The 19,921-nt window shown below is 41.3% G+C and overlaps 2 protein-coding genes across 14 annotated transcripts in view; one reads left to right on the forward strand and one right to left on the reverse strand.

Annotated features, from left to right (window-relative positions):
* The window catches only part of STRN (striatin), a 73,418-nt gene extending 64,211 nt beyond the window's left edge, over window positions 1–9,207 (forward strand). For all 4 annotated transcript variants that reach the window (XM_069800509.1, XM_069800510.1, XM_069800511.1 and 1 more), the window contains one exon: window positions 31–9,207. In XM_069800509.1, coding sequence (XP_069656610.1) covers window positions 31–200 — 170 coding nt within the window. In that variant the 3' untranslated portion in view covers window positions 201–9,207. The remainder of the gene's footprint in view (window positions 1–30) is intronic.
* A 2,672-nt stretch (window positions 9,208–11,879) lies between these two features.
* The window catches only part of VIT (vitrin), a 56,710-nt gene continuing 48,668 nt past the window's right edge, over window positions 11,880–19,921 (reverse strand). For all 10 annotated transcript variants that reach the window (XM_069800525.1, XM_069800523.1, XM_069800530.1 and 7 more), the window contains 5 exons: window positions 18,950–19,097; window positions 18,645–18,748; window positions 17,900–18,126; window positions 15,343–15,856; window positions 11,880–14,725 (listed from right to left, as the gene is read on the reverse strand). In XM_069800525.1, coding sequence (XP_069656626.1) covers window positions 14,547–14,725; window positions 15,343–15,856; window positions 17,900–18,126; window positions 18,645–18,748; window positions 18,950–19,097 — 1,172 coding nt within the window. In that variant the 3' untranslated portion in view covers window positions 11,880–14,546. The remainder of the gene's footprint in view (window positions 14,726–15,342; window positions 15,857–17,899; window positions 18,127–18,644; window positions 18,749–18,949; window positions 19,098–19,921) is intronic.

Here is a 19,921-nt window from a genome sequence, read left to right on the forward strand (position 1 = left end):
ATAAAGACAACTGTTTTCTCTTTTTTTTAGGTCATGACTGTTCAATTCGCTTGTGGAATCTTGAAAGCAAGACCTGTATCCAAGAATTTACTGCTCATCGCAAAAAATTTGATGAGTCCATTCATGATGTGGCATTCCACCCCTCCAAATGCTATATTGCCAGTGCAGGAGCAGATGCCCTGGCTAAAGTGTTTGTATGACAGAGTGCTTCCATTTCAACTCTAGCTTTGTATATATTTAGCCAGCTGCACAAAAGAGGAGAGGAGGGCATGAGTCTTCTTATCCTGCCCTGTAATTCAGAGAATGTTTGTAAGTGTTTAGTTTTGCAGGGTGGTGTTTTCTAAATTGACGTTTGTTCTGGTTTCTGTGAGCTCAGCTGGTGCTGAGAGCTTGGAAACTCTCAGTTTCAAATAGTTAAAAAACAAAAGAAATGCTTTTATTTCAGAGGGTGTGAATTTTCGTCCAGGCAGGCCTTGGGTGAAACTAGGTCTATGTATTCTCTATTAATAAAACAGAGTACTGGAAAGAAGGGGTCTAATTGCATCAGGGAGTAGGAAAGGAGGGAAACTTCCTAGGATGCTTTTTATTGAGGAACCTTAGTGTACTTAAAATTAAATCACCTGGAAAAAGTGTCAGTTCACATGCTCATTACTGTGTCATGTGAGAGGTACTTTGTCATTCCTTTGGTATTAATAAAGTAAATCTTGTTCAGAGAGTAGTAGTGGATAGTTAATCTCAGCCACCTGGCTGCTAGCCTAAGATAAATGCAATTAAAAGAAAGCAAATTACTAACATAAATTAAAATGCAGTAAAGTTTTTGTTACATCTTCTGTGTTATACACTAAATATTTAGTTTGCAAAAAAAATTATATAATTTTTTAAAGACTGTATTAGCGCGTGGCTAGAAGCTGAGCCTTTAGTCTAGTCCCAATTAACAACAGACTGAAGCAGTCTGTATATACTGTAGTAGCAGATTTAACTTATTCAGATTTATAATGCTGTTTATTCTTGGAGATCTGGCACAAGAAATTATCACAAACCTTTCCAAAGAAGCTGTCCTACAATTTTACTATCAAACATTTATCTCCTCTTGCTTTCCTGCTAAAAAGGGTATCATTCTGGGCATTAAGGGTAACAGTGAAATATTTATGTTGAAAACTAAACTTATACGTGATGCTGTGTATGAGTCCTACTAGTGCAATAGGTGGGAACTATACAAAGTTCCGTCAGTTTGAGAGATTCTGCTACTTCTAGAGGTATTTTCCAGCTTCACCATTTGTGGAACTTTTAAACTTGTCCACTTCACTGGGCATATTGTGCCATTGATCAGGTTACCTGAAGAGTGAGTGCTTCTTGTAATTACTCAACAGACATGCTTTGTTTATGAAATCAGAGTTTCTCTGTTGATTTAAATAACAAATAACTTTTAATCTGATCTTTTAGTCTTTTTATCCCTTCTTAAAGAGGGAGGTGAGTGAATTCTTTTCTATTATGTGTCATCATCAGAGTTATTACTGCTGATAAGCTTGAAGTTGGTGTTTTCCTCTAATGGGAATACAAGGCAGAATTTCTGTTGGAGATGATTTCTGGTGCTGATGAGAGTAGGAAAGAACCCAACGCAACTCTTCTACATACCAGCCTGAGGTTAAGACTGGAAACTGATAAATAAATCTTTACCTTTAAACTGACACTTTTTAAAAAGGAATCATTGAAAGACACCAATATAGGGTTTGACTGTGTTGTTTTTAGAGTGGCATTTGGGGATGGGACCACATTTGAAGCTGATCTCAGAGTTTAAATCAACTGTATTATTTAGAATAAAAAGTTGACCTGTGCTGTTTGAGCCTGCAACACATTATATTTACTGCTAAAATATCCTGGAATACCTTTTATTGCTCAGAATATTCAGATACGTCACTTCATCATATTGATATGCAATATATTTCCATAGATAAGATTAGAACTTTTACCATGAAACAGATGACTACAATAGTAATCCAGATTATTTAGTTTTTATAAAGTGTTTTGGTTATGATGGAAAGGGGGAAACTTGGCTGCAAAACTGAGCATTCAACTTTGTGAGAGTTCTGTGTACTTGACTCGTATTTCTTTCAGTGTCATTATTTTATTTCTTTTTGAAGAGGAAATTACAAAGATTTATTTGAAAAATTCTAAAAGTTATGTATATTATATATGTGTATATATATTGTAAACATGTATTAAATGTGTCTAGTAAGGGAAGACTCCATGGATGCATTTTAATGTTTTAGTATTAAGAGTTCTCTTGAGTTTGTGTATACAAAGGGTAATGGTGTGAGTATGAAATGAATGTTGTGCTTTTGCTTACACAATACAATATGTAGTTACAGTTGTTTAAATTGCTGTACATAAAATTAATAGGCCGGCATGCTTGTTTTTAAAGACTGTCATTCTGATTACAATTCGAATGTAAGAAGTGGCTGTTGAAATGTGAATTGAAAGGTGTTTCCTTCTCACTATTGAGCTCTTGCTCAAATGGAAAAGTGATTTTTTTTTTTTTTTAAAAGCTGGCAATAGCTAGAGGATGAGGTGCCTTTAAAAAACAAAACAAAACAAATGTAGCCTTACAAAGAGGTTGTGGAGTATATATATTTTTGTGCTGGTCTTCATAATAGATGTCAATGTCTTTTTACTGTACTTGCTCACATACTTGTAGGACTGCAGGGTATTGTGCATGAGCCTGTCAGATCTTCTGAACATCATCATAGGAGTTAGGGATGAAAAAATTATTTAGGTTATCTAGTCCATCTGCTTGCTAAAGCAGGGTTGTAGACTTGTGCATTTTAATATTGTCTTGGCCAGTGAGGTTTTATGTATGTTCTAAACAATTAGGCTTGCTTTCGAAGATTATTTCAACAATTACGTCTCACTGACAGGAGGATTTATGTGATGTTTAGTAGTTCTTTTTTGTAACTTCATGCCAGTATTCTAAGCCATGTTTTGTGCCATTTTACATCTTCCTCATCATCTTTGTAATTTGGAACCTGCAGGCACGCACTGGTTCTAGCTGTGTATTTCCATTCCTTTCCACTTTCTTCAAGCTATTTTGTAGTCTGCTCTTTTTACACAACTTTTTCTTGTTTTCAGTTTTTTAGCTCAGTTTTCCACAGCTTGGTGCCTGCAACACCATTCCACATGGATGATTTGTTGGACTTTGTCTGAAGGTCATCTGTTAAGTGTGGGGTTTGTTTGTTTGGATTTTTTTTCCTCCAACATGATGCTTTTGTGTAGGAAGACCAAACTTTTGGTCTTCTGGCTAATGTTTCGCAAACCCAAATCATATTTATTTCTGACAACTGTTTTAAATAACTTTGAGCATTGTTGCTTCTTAAGTTTCTTCTTCACTTTCAGTATGTTGTTATGATTCTTTTGCAGCTAGATACTTAATTCCTGTTTCATGATTATCCTGGGTTTTATAAGCTTGGAACTTCTGAGCTCTGAGGGCACTAAATTATTTTTATTTTTTCCCTTTTATGTGCAGTTCTTCCTGGTTCAATGTAATTGGTAACTTCATGAATGCGATACATACATGTGTTGAAGATGTAAACAAAACTGGACCTGAGGCTTATTCTTGCAAAAAAGCATTTTTGTGCAACATCAGTATATGGCATTTTACTGTTACTATTCTTCCAATATCTAATTTACATGGTACATTTTTTAATGGTTAACTCATATAATTTTTTGTGTATGTTAGCCTGTGCTACTGATTTTACTATTTTTCCGATATCTAATTTACATGGTACATTTTTTAATGGTTAACTCATATAATCTTTTTTTTATATTAGCCTGTGCTACTGATTTTGGTTTTACTAACTAATTTAATGGGAGAATTTTCAGTCCTTCCATATGTTGAAAATTGGTTCACTAGGTTTAAATACTCTCATTTTTATTTCTAATTTACTTCACTGTGCTGTTTGCTTTCACATATTTGATTCAGTTACCAAAATGCTTGCACAAAATAATTTGGAGCTGGAAGAAGCTCTAGATATAATTATATTGTGGAAAACATTTTCTTCACTCTTACGAAATCCTAGTGTCTGCATATTTTTTTTTTGTGCCTCAAAGAGAAAACTTTAGACATACCATGTAAAAGATTTTACTACTTGTAAGAAAATCACCCAAAGAATATTTTGGGATCTCATTCATCTTTATTTTGATAAAATATGTTCTTTAGCAAGAAGCCTGTAGAACTATATGCCATGCACTGTAGGTTATTTTTTAGGCCATATGTTTTCAAATAATGTTATGTTAAAGCAGTCCCATATGTAATGTGTTTGAGCAAGTGTGTGTGATGTTCACCATACAGCTTTGTGATTAGGTCATACAACACCATTTTGCAGATGTGAATTTAAAGTAACCAGAAACTTGTCCTTCTGAATAAATGTGTAAGAGATAAAGGACTTGGTTACACCACCTTTTTCAGTACACCTGTTTGATCACAGATGTTCCCTTTCCCCACCCCCTTCCTCATGTTTTAACAATGTAATTTTGGGGAGCAGCAATTTCCATAAACTGATGTGGCATTTTGGCAGTGTTTGATTGGCAGAAGTGTTAGTCCATCCCAAAGGAAACAAAAAATTAAAAAGCAGGCATAGCCATCAGATAAGCAGGTTTGAGGTTTGTTTTAATGCCTTTAAAGATCTGTATTTGGAAGCGTTTGCAGGCTGTGGTTTGGCAGTGTCTTTGCAGACTGTCCTAGGGAGCCTACTTGACACCTGTGTGAAATATCTAGTAAACATAGTAAAACCTAGTAATGTGGGTAGAGTTAAGGAAGAAAATGCAGCCATTGTGGTTATCCCTGTGCCTGTACAAGAGAGTACAGCAGTGTTCTCACTGGAGTCCTCTTTGCTGAAGCATCAGGTTTGCAATCTATCAAGTAATTTCTGCAGCATGGGAGTATTGGAAATGAGATTTGTATTTTTACTTTGAAGATCTGTAGGCAGCGGTCATTTTGATTGTGTGCTGAACAGTGAGGGAAGCAGGGAGACCCTTTGCTGTACCCTGTAGGAGATAGGTAGTGGGTTAAATGGCCAGAACTGATGTTCCCTCCATGTGACTGGTGTCATCACGGGAGAATTTGGCTGGGGAGCAGTGCAGAGTTTAGCCCGATGGTATCACAAAGGAGAAAACATTAAAAGGTTAGAGTAACAAGGTTATCAAGGCTTTCCCATAATGGTTCTTCAGATTTATTTATTTGTCAATTGGTTGCAGGTTGTATGAAGGATAAAATCTAGTATATATCCAGATTCCAAATTATGCACTTTTGTGTCAAAGTAAAAGGTGGAGATTGTTCAAATTTCAAAACCATGTCACTTTAGATGAGGAGATGGCAAGAGATTTGTTATAGCTTATTACTTAAATTCTAAGAACAGAACTTACTCTTCTGTTAACATAGTCTTCATGTTGGAGACTCAGTTATGCAAAGATAAGTTCCTCGGACACTGTAGTGGGACTACTCTCTTGTTTCTGTATAAACATTTATTTAAAAACAACATTGCAGGACTTAAGACTTTGTGTCATGATGTCCGTCAGTATTGAACCAAACCCACAAAATTTGGGAAGCAGAGTAGAATTTTAGGCTTGTTTCTCATTCTTTTCTTTTTTTTTCTTTGGTCATAATCTATGTATTTAATATATATTACATACAGTGTCAACTGTATGACTCACTTCACATTAAATAGCCCATTCTGTAAAAAATACTCCTTCAGTAATTTCTCATACAAACGAGATGTGCATGGGACCAGTGGTTCCAGGTGATTTGTGACTCAGCATGCACGTCTTTCAGTTTTGTTATGGGTGAGCTGATAAGATTCATGGAAATAACTGTGAAAACATGATGCTGCTTATAATATGGCATTTAAAATCATTCTGAAATTTGTGGCTGTTTAGTGGAAATTGTTTCGGACGACACTGTTAAGAATGAAGAAATCAGAATATGGTAGTAAACCACTTACACAAACCAATGTTGCAATCTTTGACATGGTAATTGAGTTTTCTTGGGCATCTGCTGTTGGTAAGCATCCTAGGGATGCTCAGCATAGCTGTTAGTATCAAGTGACAGAGAGGAAGCAAAGATTTCCTTGAAAAAAACACTCGGATGTTTCAGGAAGCTCTCTTTTTCCATAAGGACATGAAGGCATTGAGAATATTTTATCTAAGTCGATAATGTATTTAGTTGAAGAGGGTTACAATAGGTGAACAGTCTTGACTCATCCTCAGTGTCTTTAAGCTTAGAGACTTAGACCGTTACTGCAATGAATGGCCTGTAAACTGCTAGTCGAAACGACCACAATGTTTCTACTGAGCAGCAGAGAAACTGATGAAAACCATAGTGTTAATCCATCCAGTTATATAGGGGGTGTTTTACAAGAAATAACCTATATTGTAGAAGATAGTATTACATACAGTAGAGCAAATGAACAAACACCTGGGCAGCTGGGGGGGACTAGGATGACCTTTGTGTAAATAGTCCTTGCTCAGGCAAGTGCTCTTGTTCAGCTGGTGGGACTAATCCCAGGAGGGAGGATGGTGGGAAATAAGACCTTTTAAAATTATGTCTCTGCCTGTGCTAATGAACATACCTGTTGTGCAGGTTATCTATCCTTTTGATATCTAGTTTTTATCTTCCCACTTAAATCCTCCTTTAGGCTGTATTTTCTGAGAATCTTAAAATCTCATCTGCAGTGGAGTGTCATTGCAGGGTAAATTTCATAAAGGACTATTGATTTTCTCTTAAAGTGTTCTTTGAAGGGTGGTGGGGTTTCAGCTTCAGCCCTACTCCTCCCACCACCAAAAGGCTGATTTGTACCTCCTTATTCACAGTTCATTTAATTGTACTGATTTATCTCTTTACCCCACCTGCTGACTTAATTTTGCTGCTCTGTAGTCTGCTGTGAAAACTTACGAAGTGCTGTATCATTTAACATGTTTTTGAGAAGCTGAATTCCACTACAGAAGGTGTAAATCCAGTTGAATAGTACAATTTGTGGGTCTCCACTGGTTCATTGTCAGGAGAGATTTGTTGCTAGATGACAAAATCCAAACTATGGCTGAGCTAAAAAGGCATTTAATAATATATGCTTTTTAGCCCAAGTTTCTTCCTGATTAAGTCTGGTTTGTAGTATTGTGTGTTAAACTAGTTTCGCCCTGCTCGTGCTGCCAAGCCACGCTGTGATCCTGGGAGATCACACCCACGTTTAAACCATGCCTGCATGTGTGCTTTTAAGCTGCTCAAAGCCTTGCGTTGACACAGTCCTCAAGCCTGGTCTGCTTGCATTCCCTCAGTTTGAATTGCAGGCTCCCAAAATTACTTCCTTGCTGTTTCAAGAAACCCTTGGTCCTCACACCAGAGTATTAGACTGGGACATTGAGAAAAGATTTATGCAGCTGGATTTGTACTATTCTGAAAGGGAGGGGATAACTTGTTGCCAAGCCAAATATTTTCATTATTTTTGGATTACTTACAAAAAGCAGCCAAAAACATTGTATAAGGGATAAACGATGGACTTCAAGCTAATATTTTTCCATTAAGAATTTATTTTTTTATTCTTCCTGTCATCAAGATACAGTGCTTTTTGGATGTAGCTTGTTTTCAGATGTGTGGCTCCTAGAATTGTTTCCTTGCAATCAGACATTTACAAACATACATAGGTTTTGAAAATTGTCTCGTATGTGTTACAACTTTTTCTGGAAATGCAAACTGAGCATGTTAGCTAATCATTTCTTGTACCTTTATAGCCCAAGCAGACTGAAAAGTGGTCTTGTGCTATGTTTTCCTTGAATCATGCATCTGAAAAAACTTGTAGAAGAAAACCCATGATGAGAAGACTATTGTTGCTCTAAGATTTTCTGTTGATATTTGTCAGCCTATCAGCTACCTGCATTGTATTTCACATAAATATCTTCAATTGGTTTCTTTTAAAAGAAACCGTCAGGTTAAAAAAGACAAATTTCTTTGCCTTATGGACCAGAGTTTGGATTTTCTTTGTTGCTTATATTAATCTACTTTTTTTTTTTTCCTCTCTACAAGAATAACTATTGAACTTTAGAGTTACCTGACAGTTCTCTTTTGGAGACGATACCACAGGTGATAACCACTTAAATGCTAGTAATTACAGTTGCTCCTCTTCTGTTTGGGGTCATTTCCATGACAGATAGTTGATATGAAAAGGCTACTGTGACCGATACATAAACAGCTAAAGGAAATTAAGACTCCCCTTCAGAATTATGCTGAGGTTATGATTTTGCACACCAGTTTTGAATGACTACTTTGAAACAATGTTGGGCTTCAAGTGTCTTGCAGAGTGGTGGATCCAAATGAGAAATACCTACTCGTTGACAAATAGTCTGCTTGTCAGTTGTTGTGTATGGCTCAGTACAAGGCTGTGTCAGAATTTCAGTACCACCAAATTACCTTGTTTAAATGCTACTGTCGTACAAAAGTGAATGTTATTTTAAGTGAGAAATTCTGTTTTCGAACTTGTGAAGGAAATCGTTTTCTTGGGAGTAAGCATCCATAAATTTAATGTATTTCATAATTTCAGAAAGGCTTCTTAATCGTGGGACATGAGAAAAGTGAAAAAGTGATTTGTTCTCCAAAGATTTCATAAGCAGTTATTATAAAAAGTATAAATTTTTGCTTTAAATGAAAATGCTTCTTCAAACACACACTATTAAACTTACTAAAATTCAATACTTTAAAATCCTAAATATCTAAAATGGCAAAGATAGAAAATTCAGAGGGAGATTATTTTGAAATATACCAGTATATTTTTTGAGCTGCTCAACTGCAGCCCTGACTTTTCTCTTTTTCACTGTAATTCATATTTTGTGAAACTTCTTGGATAGGTTATAGTTAAAGCTACATTCATTTGCCTGAATAAGTCAAGTAAATATTTTGTCATTAAAATTATATAGATCTTCTTATGTTAGTGTGCCGTTTAAAACGAGACCACATTGAGGTAACCATGCAGATATTTGTATTGGTATGACAGCAGTGAAGTGGGGTAGCTGTATACTGTACCCGCATTCTGTGCTGAGCAAAATCACGTGGACTTCCAGAAATAAGCAATGGTTTTTAAGAGCAGCTTTAATGTTACAGCAGCAAGTAAGTGTCATTTGTACCATATAATTATGTAAATTGGGTGCTAATAAATACTATTTTTCAACGTTTTGTATTGTGTTCATAATTCTGCGTTTTATCACAAAATGTTTGTACTCTTGGAGTGTGTGCTAGGAGGGGGAAGTGCACTCAGACTAGAACAAGTAGATACGCATTTGGAGGGGCATGAGGTAACTTCATGCGAACTTCCTTTTGAACTGTGCAATGTGTTACCATTCACAGTAGTGTCTCAGTTTTTCTGTTCTCCATATGTCTCAGTTTTGTACTGCTCTGCCATCTTGGCACTGTTGGCACCATACCTCTTTCCATGCACTTAGGCACACAGTCCCCAGTATCTTCGCAGGGTGAACAGGCGTGCAGAGTGAGTACAGTGCTGTTGCGCAGGAGCTGGTCTGTCAGCGGTGCGTTGATCGCAGCGAGACGTGGTGCGCTTCTTGGGGAGAACATATATTTAGCATAAAAATAAGTGCATGGTTCTGCCCTTGGGGAGAGGATGAGGGAGAGCAAACCACACATCACAGATGGCAGTCGCATTGCTACAGGAAGATGCTCAGAACGGCACTGTTGAGGGGGTGGTATGGGAATCTACACAGAACTGAGCAGAACGACTTGTTAGCGAGTCCATCCTGTTTTTTCTAAGCTTGTAGGTGGGATAAGCGAAGTTCTCATCTCCTTGGTAAGTAAAATAACCCTTCTGATTTAGTCCTACTCATCTTCCCTCCTCGTAGGAAAGGAGGAATTGCTTTATGAAATGACATTACAACTGCATTCACGCCAGTATTCTGCCTCCAGAGAGGGTCAGTAGAAGATTCCTGAGGTAGGGAGAAAGAAGATTTCACAAACAATGTAGGAGTGACCCTCCCACATGGGGGGGCCTTCCTAACATTCTTATGGTTGCCTATGAACAAGACATGTCGCCATAATGATTTGGGTGTGAGAAAAGTGAGTATATTCTTTTTGGCCCTATGGTGAAACTTTAACTACCATTTCTCTTTGCGCTTAAAAAGAAGTAATTTCTATGCATGAGTGTTGGAGTTCTTCAACTGCATTAACAGAGTATTAGAAATCGGAGAAGGAGTTAAGCTGGTGTTAAGAAAAATAACACTTGTGTCTCTTGCCATCCAGTAAGACTGACAGCTGATTGTGAGTGATGTAGCTGATGCAGTGCTGAGACCTGTGATACCCCTCAGTTTAAGTTTTTAACAAGGAAAAGAAAGACTACTTTGAGGCATTTGAGGCACTCAGCTATATAGATGTACACTTGCAGTGCTTTCAGTATGTAGGTGATTTAGCAAATATAGATGGCCTGGTACTGCCTTAAGACTTCTCAAACTGAGATGGGAATGGAAAAGAAAAGGGATCAACTTGTTTCCATAACGTTGCTGATGGGCAGAGAAAAATAACTAGAAGAATGATAGAGAGTGAGTGACTTTGTTCAACCATGAAGTAATTTAAGGTACGTATGCCACAGAAGACTGACTTGGTATTTGGTGTCTAGGTAATATTTCTGATATTTACAGCTTGATTTGACTTGCCAAGTAGATAATGTGGATAATTTTCTGTGGCGTTTACAGGTAGGGTGTTAAATCCACTGAGGACGTTTAGATTGGGTTTGTCCTGTCTGGATGCTTAACCCCAGAGCTTTTCCTGGTCGCTGGAATGGTTCCCCTCATGTGCTGGAGAGCTGTGGGGGGAGGAATGTGAGAAGGAAGGGGAAGCCCATCTGTCCGAAAAGCAAAATTCAGCAGCTGCCATGTGGAAACCCTCCTTTAGCTGAACCAGCAGCAGCCGAGGAGCAGGAGGGTGCTCACAGCAGGTGATGCCTTCTGTGCCGGGTGACACAGTGACAGCAGAGGTGCCGAGTGTCCCACTTCTGGACCAGCAAGGTAAGATACTGCTGGGAAGCAGGACTTTGAGTTACCTCTCTCTGAAGAGATGGTTTAACTTTGAATTGCACCCAGAATGTGAGTAGCTGATGCTGGAGTTAGAGACAGGAGGTGCTGTCATTGAGCTCCCCCAAGGTTTCCAGAGCATGCATGTTGGTATTTATTTCCAGGTGAGAGTTCTGCACTGTGATTGCTGAGCAGTGGTGAGCCACTAGCCCAACTCCTGAGTGCAAAGATGCTTATTTCCTGGGGAGAGGGTGATCAGACAACCCCCTTCTGGCTATGTAACCAGTGTCTAGTTCAGAGAGCTCCCAGCGGCCTGCCTCCAAGTCCAACCCTTTGGTGACCTTTTTGGGATGCCTCAGCCAGAGGGCAGGTTCCACTGCAGTGGTCAGGCATCTGAAACCAAGTGGCCCAGCATCAAACGTCTGGACGTCTAGATCCTTTTCTGATTCAGCCCTGCATCTAGAAAGTGTGGAGAGACACTGTTAATTTTTTTTCAGCTTCAAAAGAAGTCTGTTTCTGAGTAAGATGTGATCTTGCAGACTTGGGAAAGTACACATGATTTTGATGCCTTTCAGCCATTAGACTCTGCTTGAATGACTGTTTCCTCTGATAGCTCATTTGGTGGTCCTTCCTCTGCTAGCTCACTCTCAGGCTTTTTTCAGCTGAGCATGTTAAAAGGACAACATTGAAACACCTGGGGCTTTACCAACCTTGCTAGGTCTTCCATAACCTAGCAAGAACCCCAGCTATGTTTCAGAAACTAAAATGGTATGAACCATATTTGGTGTTTATTTTTTAACCACATATGAGGTGACATGTACTGCATATGCCTTTGGGACAATTTTATTGCAAAAGATACAGCAACTTGTACTGATAAGCTCAAAATACCTTGTATATGTTACAGAAGGAGTTCTGCTGCTTTCTTCAAACAAATATACCCCCTCAAACATTTATGAAGATTTATACATAAGTTATCTTGGTTTTTAATAAAACAGTATTTAGAGACTTTAGTAGATGGCAAGTATTTTGATTGCTATGAAAGGTAAAGGCTAAAAGGAGTGTGTTCTGTGCTGATCCCCTCGCTTCTGTTAGTGGAAGGGTGTATTCTTACAAGTTTCAAGGCTTACGCTTAAGTTTACAGTGTTTATGAATAGGACATCTAAGTTTAGTGGAGAGTCAGATTAAACATTAAACCTCTTTCACGCTTTGAGATCCAACAATTTCAATATCATCCCGAGAAGTTAATAAAAATGCACATTGGCAACCGAGTGCCATCATTGTTCTTTAGCCTTAAGATAAAACCATTTAAGCAACAACAGACCATGAAGTGCCCTTTCTAAATGCTTGACACAGAAGATATCTGTGCAACTTCCCTCTGAAAGAGCATCTGAAAGGTCACTGTCATTGCTTGAAGTTTAAGCTTTTGGAAGAAATTAAAATGCATATCCTAAAGACACATGTGGCTTTAACTGTTCCTAATGTCTGGCTGTCTGTGCTGTGCTTTCATTAGAGCACAAGTGAAACATTGGGGAGTCTCTGTAGAGTACCAGTCTTCTGTGCTGCAAGAATACAGCCAGTATGGAAAACAATATGTGGTGGTAAGCCATTGCATTAAAAATTAAACCACAATATTAAAAATAGCTAAAAGTTAAGACGTAGGCCTTTTTCTCAGCTAGCCCCAAATTAAACCCCAAGCAAACAGGTCTTCAGACAGTAAATCTGGTGTCTGAACTGAAGTCGCCAGTAAATTCAGTTTATGGTTTGAGTTTTGTCCAGCCCATGTAATGTCCCTTGTTGACAGAGAACAATGCTTTCAGCAGAATGGTAGTGAGGGAGGTGGGTCAGGAGATGGGGGTATCAGGGGTTGCTCTGCTTCTACCTAACTCTCTATCCTTAATCTTTACTTTTTTCAAGCCAAGAGGCTATTGCTGTGGAAGTGCAGCAGCACAGATTAGTGTTAAAAACTCTGCATATAAATATAATTTATGTCTTTGTTTTGCTTTTTTTGGAAGCTGTCAGTGCCCTGCATCTTCTGTCTGGGTAGCATTATTATATTGATTGTTTATTGTACTGATGATGTTAAAGCTGGAACTGCATGTTTGTTCTGAGAGGAAAATCTGAACCTTCTCTGTGTAAAACTGTTTCATCCAGGATTGGTTTCGATAGCCTCTTGAGAGGACCCCAACCTGGCTTATGTTACCACACCAGGTAGATCATGGAGAATCTGCTGTTCTCATTAGTTTGCATTATGCTTACTTAATTGGTAATTTTTTAGCTACTTCAGTAATATTTCCAATTAATGTGTCACTACTCCCCTACTGACTAGCGATATGGCTAGTCCTTCACTTAAGAAACAACTGTGTGTTTTGAATAATCCGGGGCTGTAGTTGGTTCATTGAGAAATCAATCCATAAAACAGAAATCAATCCCAAATTTGGGAGAGTGTATCTGTGAATGCTGGAAATGCTGCTTTTGCTGGTGTGTAATACAGAACTTCAGATAATTCCCTCTTAAATCCTGTTAATGGCTCTTGAATAGCTCTCCTCACACTAGAGACTGCTGTAAGCTATTCTGAGCTGTGGTTTAACAATAGAGTGATGGGTCTCAGATGCTTTTCTGATTGCGAGCAACTTAAACCCACAGCTTTTCTTAAAGAGTCTCTTCTTCCTGGCAGCTCTCCTGTGGTCCTGCAGGCCTTGAGCCTCACAAGAGCAGAGCAAGAGAGCTAAGGGGACAAGACACTTCTCAAAATCAAACATTAATGCCGTGCTGTAGGAGACGAGATTCCAGTTCATGCGTGTTGGCTGCTTTGTGGATTTGGGGCTTTATTGGGCTTGACAAACAGTTGTAGAATCCCACAGCTTGGGACTTGCTTTCCAGTCTCTGGGTTTGGATAAATCTCAATGCTTGAGTTTACAGTAGCTGAAGCTTAACTTGCTGGCAAGACAGCTTTAGGGAGAGAGTGCCTGCTTTTAAGAAGGTACTCAAATTTGAGTTGTGTGTCCCCCCCAAAAAAGTGTCTGGTATTTCAGCCCTGACCTGAGTGTCATCTGGTGGGCAATGCCACATGGAGGTGCTTCTGCCACAGCAGCTGAACAGCATGGCTGCTCCCCGAAGGGACCTGGCCACTTCAGGAAGCAGGTGGTACATTTTAAGGAGCTTGTGTGTGCCCAAAGGTGGGAATCAGACAAGCCAGGGCTCTATACTGGAAGCAGCTTTTCAAACAGCTCCAGTTATTTCCTCCATGTTTACTGCCTGTTTTGCTACCCATCTGAATCAGAGTTTCTGAAGCCTGCAAGGAAAAAAACCAAAAAAAACCCATCTACATAGAGCTTTTATCATGCATAGGGACAGAGCTGCAATCAGCCTTGCTGACTGGAAAGTGCCAGAGAAAAACACCTCCAGTATTTCTTGAACTGAGGACTGGCATTACTCCTGTGGCACTTGGCGTGCCTTCAGCATGGTGCCCAAGGGTCCTGCCTTGCTCAAGGCCATCAATTCCGTGGCTGGGAATTAAATTCTGTGCAAATATTTTGGATGAGCTGATTAACAAAGCGGTAGAGGTTGTCAAATTCATCCACGAAGAAGGAATGCTCCTTATCGGGGTCTGTTGCAATGGCTTCCAGTTCATCTTGGGCTGCCCAAGCAACTCCGACGGAGTAAGCTATAACTCCTGGAAAGAGACCCAGAGTTTAGAATGAGCATAAAAGTTGTCATTGCGTTAAATATAAGACCAATACTGCAAACGTAGTTGCCAGGCCACAAAAATGTGGGCAGTGACTTGCAGTGCTCTCAGTCTGTATAAAAATGGTATTTTCAATTGGAGGAAAGGTGTAATATGTGTTTTGGAAGTACCTTTTGCCAACAGCAAAAAGGTTCAAACAATAGTAAAGCTTCTGCCCTGGGTCTGAACAACACATTCTTGTTCCAATGCAAATGCCTTACAGTTGTGTTGGAAGATGTATGACTATCCTGACTGGAAAGCCAAAGGAGGCTTCATGTGTTACTAAGACTGTAGAAATCCCCTGATATCTCCTAGACATAGCTGCATTTTGCTAGATTTATGTGATTTATTTTTTAAGTTCCTTATTCAGATATTAAACAGATGCTGTTCTTGTTAGAGCTCAGTGAGACCCCAAGGTGAGGTGCTTCATAAAGTTTCCTTCATAAAGTTGAAGGTTCCGTCATGAAGTTTCATCTAGTGCCTTCAAATCATAGCAAACTGCATTTCTCTGACCTGGATAAATGCTGAGGCGTGTAGGGAGAGCAGGTAGCCATACAAGAACTTACCGTTTCGGTGAGCTGCCATGGCTGGCACTCTGACATCATCATAAGACCTGCCATCTGTAATGAGAATCATGATCTTTCTTTTGTTGGGTTTGGATTTGCTGAACAGCTGTTCTGATGCATAGCTGATGGCTGCTCCTGTGCTGGTCCCGCCGCTCCAGTAACTGATCCTTTTAATAGCACTCAGCACGTCCTGCTTTGTGCTGTACTTGTCAAAGCTGAACTCGAGCCTTTGCTCATAGGTGTACTGAACGGCTCCGATGCGGGTGTCAGTGTCAGAGATCTCGAACTCCTTGCTGATGTTGGCTACAAACTGGAGGACTGTGCGGAAGTTGCTGGTGCCAACGCTGCTGGAGCCATCGATTACGAAACCGATGTCGGCTGAATTGAGGCAGGTCTTGCTGCAAACCAGCCGATCGGTGTCGCAGACCCGCTTCACCAAGGGCTGGACCACCTTGTGTAGGCTGAACCAGCTGGGCACGTTGATGGAATAGAAACCATTTGTCCTGCACACTGCCTGCAAGGTAACACAAGGATGAATGCAATGGAAATTCAGTCCGCCTGTTTCGGCTGGGGTATGTAGCTGAATTGTAATGATAGGCTCCTGGAAAGAGCAATGCTGGAGTCTGAAGTGGCCTCTCTTCCAGTCACCATCTGCTTCCCTGGGAAATGATGTCAATGTAACATCACAGATACTTGTGTAATGAGACAGTTTTCCCTGCCTTTTTTTTAAAAGCTGTGGGATGGAGCTGGTATTACAGTAGTGAAAGAAATGTAATAAGCAAGTTTGCCACCTGTCAGGCTTTTTTAGAAGAGTTACGTTGTTTGCAGAAAAAGCATCCAAATCACAGAGCTGCTGTTAGTGTGGCTCCAGTGGGCATTATGGGAGCCTGTGTGTTTGCCAGGTGGCAATTTCAGCTCCAGTTGTTCAGGGCAACAAGGAAGGTTTTGCCTGCTTGACAAACCCTACTGCCTTGAACAGAAACCTGAGACTGAAGTTGTGTTATCCTTGGCTTATACCCTTCTAAGCAGAAAAAAAACCCAGGCAATTTTGGTGAAAATGCAAAAAGCCCGTAAAGATTCCCCATTGTGCTGGCTCTGCCAAATAGCAAAAAAAAAAAAAAAAAAAATCATTAATTTTTATAACGGAATGCTTGTGGGGAGCAGATCTGCAGCAGTCAGGTGAGTGTGGGTAGGAAATAGGGGTGGAACAGAGGAGGGAGTGGGAGAAGTAAAGCGTGCGGTGGGGGGGAGTGGTGGGTACAGGCTGGATCAGATTGTCCTTGGCTTTAGCACCTTTTAAATGCTAATGCCTCAGGTCTCTGGGTAAGCATGTTTTGTTAAGCCAGGCTTTATCTATCAACTTTGTGTGTGTGTGAGTGCTTTAAAAGACCGAGGCACTGTTTTCTTGGTGCCTGGTCTTAACTTGCATAAAACCTAACAGCTGCAAGGGAGTTGCAGTTCCCACCAGTCTGGGCTCCTCACCATGTCCTGCTCTCTTGCTCTTTGCTCTTACTGTCTTGCAGCTATTTTAGTGTTACGATGCAGCAGTATCAAGTCACCGTTCCCTCTCTACCTTCCTGTTCTGAGCTCACTCTACTCCCACTTCTGCCGTGTCCCTGGCAGGTTTGCAGAGACTCACTGTAGCTTTGCCCTTTTAAAAACATTAAATGCAAATGAGACTACAATCCAATTAAACGCTGACCGGAGACAGTGCAGCTCTCGGGAGCAGCTCTGAAACTCATGGGAGATTATTTCATGGCAGAGTGACACGGCTCAGATGGGAATCTGTTTTCTGAAAATACCAGACAACTCACCCCTGCTTCCTGAGCCCAGCCTGGTCTGGCGTTTGCTAGATACCTCCTGCTGTAATTGGGTGCCAGCTTGCCCTGAAGCACTGTTGAGCAGGCAGCTACCGTTAGTGCCAAATACAAATCGTTCAGGGTTTGTGTTCTCTTTTTTTGCTGCACGTGGCAGGGATTTAATCCCTCTCCAAGAGCTACCATGAAGTCCATAGCAGCAGAAGCAAATAACAGAAAAATAACCCGCATCAGATCAACAGTGGAAACAAAATGTTTGAGTTATCCAGTATAGCTGAACAACTGGGATGTGCCTGTGTTGGGAGTGTCCCAACATTTGCTTGCATGGGACCTGTTTGTAAATGCAACACTGACATTATGTTGACAGGGCTCCTCAGCCTTTGCCAGGCGGGAGATGCACAGCAGGAGGCTCATGGAAAACTCAGGCTGCAATTGTGCTTTGTCACGCTACTGTATTTTTTGAAAACCTCTCGTGTCAGTATGACTGCACGTTTGTGCCAGTGTTAGTTAGTAAAAAGCCATTTGCTCCATGATGTGTCTCAAACCAGAACTTTAGAGACTTCACCCCCTTTCTGACCAGCATTGCTGCCTGGCTCTTTGTACAGGAGACCTCAAGACAGTATACGCAGGACAAGAAATAACCGTAAGTGGTAAGAAGGAAAAGGAAATGCCCTGAATGAAACAGCTTGGAAAATGTAGTCAGAGCCAAGCTCCTGGCCAGAGCCCAGCCCAGTAAGTACCTTGTCCACAAAGTTTGGTTCGATGATGTTCTGCTTCTCACTTTCAGCAGCTGCTTCAATAGTGACAAAGAAAATGTTGATCCCTGATTCTCTGGCCAGCCTGGAGGCCTCCTCCACTCGGTCGGTTGGCCAACCGTCCACAATCACTACAACTACATTGGGTGCTCCACCTCGGTTTCCATTTGCATCCGAAAAGAAGTTTTTGTTAACAAAGGAAAGTGCCTTCCCTGGAATAAAAGAGGCAATGAGGATGAGTTACAGGTCTGGAAGCACTCTGCCTGATAATATCTCACGGAAATGGTAGGCAGAGGGCCGATTCAAGTGTTGGAACTCTGCTGAGAGCCGGGGAGAGTGGTTTGTGTGGCTGTTCGAGCAGGAGGGTAGGATGCTGCTGGTGGTGCCAGTGTCTCCTGAGCCCTCCTGCACTGAACGCCATCTGCCCACTCCCTGTGCCCCAGAGGGGCTGGGGGTGAAAAGGGGGGTTAGCAAGGATCCCCGACACATCAGTGGGACCTGCCCACGAGGAGAAAGGTGAATGCTGTCCACTTGCAATGGACTTGCAGCATCCTGGACCAACGCAGGCAGGTCACAGTGGGAGGAGCGGTACCCCCTCGCCAGCCCTGCCCTAGCTCTGAGCACCGTTCAGTCACAGCCTCTGTACCCGGTGAAGAGGTGTGGGCTCACTACAGCCAAGGCTCTGGAGCCCTCCCTGAGCTGAGAATGTGCAGGCAGCCCCATCACCTACCAACGTTGGAAAGTCCACCTTTCTGTGGGATTTTCTCAATGGCGTTTCTCAGGTCCTTGGAGTTGGCATAAGTTTTTAAGTTAAATTCTGTGGAAGGGTCATCGCTAAAAGAAGAGATGAGAGCAGCTGTCAGTTTCTTGCTTCGCATGCAAGAATACAAAAGCTTTAGGACCCATCCGTGCTACCCAGTTCCTGATTATGAGCTGGAGCGAGAGCTTTAGCATGCATCAGCCACGGAGCTACAGCTGCCAGAGTGTGCAGTTGTGCCCCACAGCAATGGGAGTAGCTGCACAAGAAGCTCTTACCCATACTGAACGATTCCCATCAGAGGACCAGTGCTGCCGATGCCAAGGGCTTGAGCCACATTACCAAGGAAGTGCTTCTGGAGCTGAAAGCGGCGTTTACCAATGCTCCAGCTCCCATCCATCAAGAAGGACAAATCAACCTTGCAATCTGAGGAGGGACACAGAAGCATGGAAAATATTTTTAGTCCTTTCTTATAGCTGTGCTTCTTATGAGAAGCAAAGGCCTGAAAAGTCTGCATTCAGTGACTTGTCCTGTTGGGCAAGCTCTACCAAAAAGCCTTTGACAAGGAGAAGTCACAGCTGGGGGCTCATTGTCCTGCTCATTGGTAAACACAGTCCTTGGCATGATTTTCTCCCACACAACATCCAAGCCTGGCTGGGTAACAAAAGAGCAAGAAGCTGTCCCCAGGGGTCTGTCTGGGAGCACTGCATTTGGGGGCTAGGGAGGAGAGGTCAGCCACACCAGGAGCAAGCTGGCTCGTGTCCTGTGCCCTCAGAGCCATGGCTTGGGCTTGGCCTGCTTTATTCACAGCCCAGAGGTGGTGGGAGTTTGTAAAGCCAGATGTGACCCTTGGTTTTTGTGGTCTGGCCACCTGCAGACCACAGAGTACAGGGATTTCCTTGGTTACGCTTTTGTGGGCTTAAATGATATAATAGATGTAACAGAAACAGTTCTTCACATATTGTGTTAATGCTGCTCAGAAGGGAGAGAAGACCCACTCAGTTCCCTAAATGTGTGATGCCCAGGATGTGCCCTGGGGCTAAGGACATCGTGAGGTCTCTTCAAGGAGCTGCTGACAGCAATCCTGGCAGCTCTGTGCTTCTGAATGAGAACCATTCAGCAGCTTCATTCTGGGCTGGAGCTTACACTGGCGATGATGATTTCGCTTGGTGTGTTCAGACTGAGCAGGGGGCTCTTTTCACAGGTAGCTGTAGGCTTGTACCTGTGTGTGCAGCAGCAGCAGTGTGCTG

This window comes from Haliaeetus albicilla, chromosome 13 (genome assembly GCF_947461875.1).
Source record: "Haliaeetus albicilla chromosome 13, bHalAlb1.1, whole genome shotgun sequence".
In the NCBI taxonomy this organism is placed as follows: Eukaryota; Metazoa; Chordata; class Aves; order Accipitriformes; family Accipitridae; genus Haliaeetus; species Haliaeetus albicilla.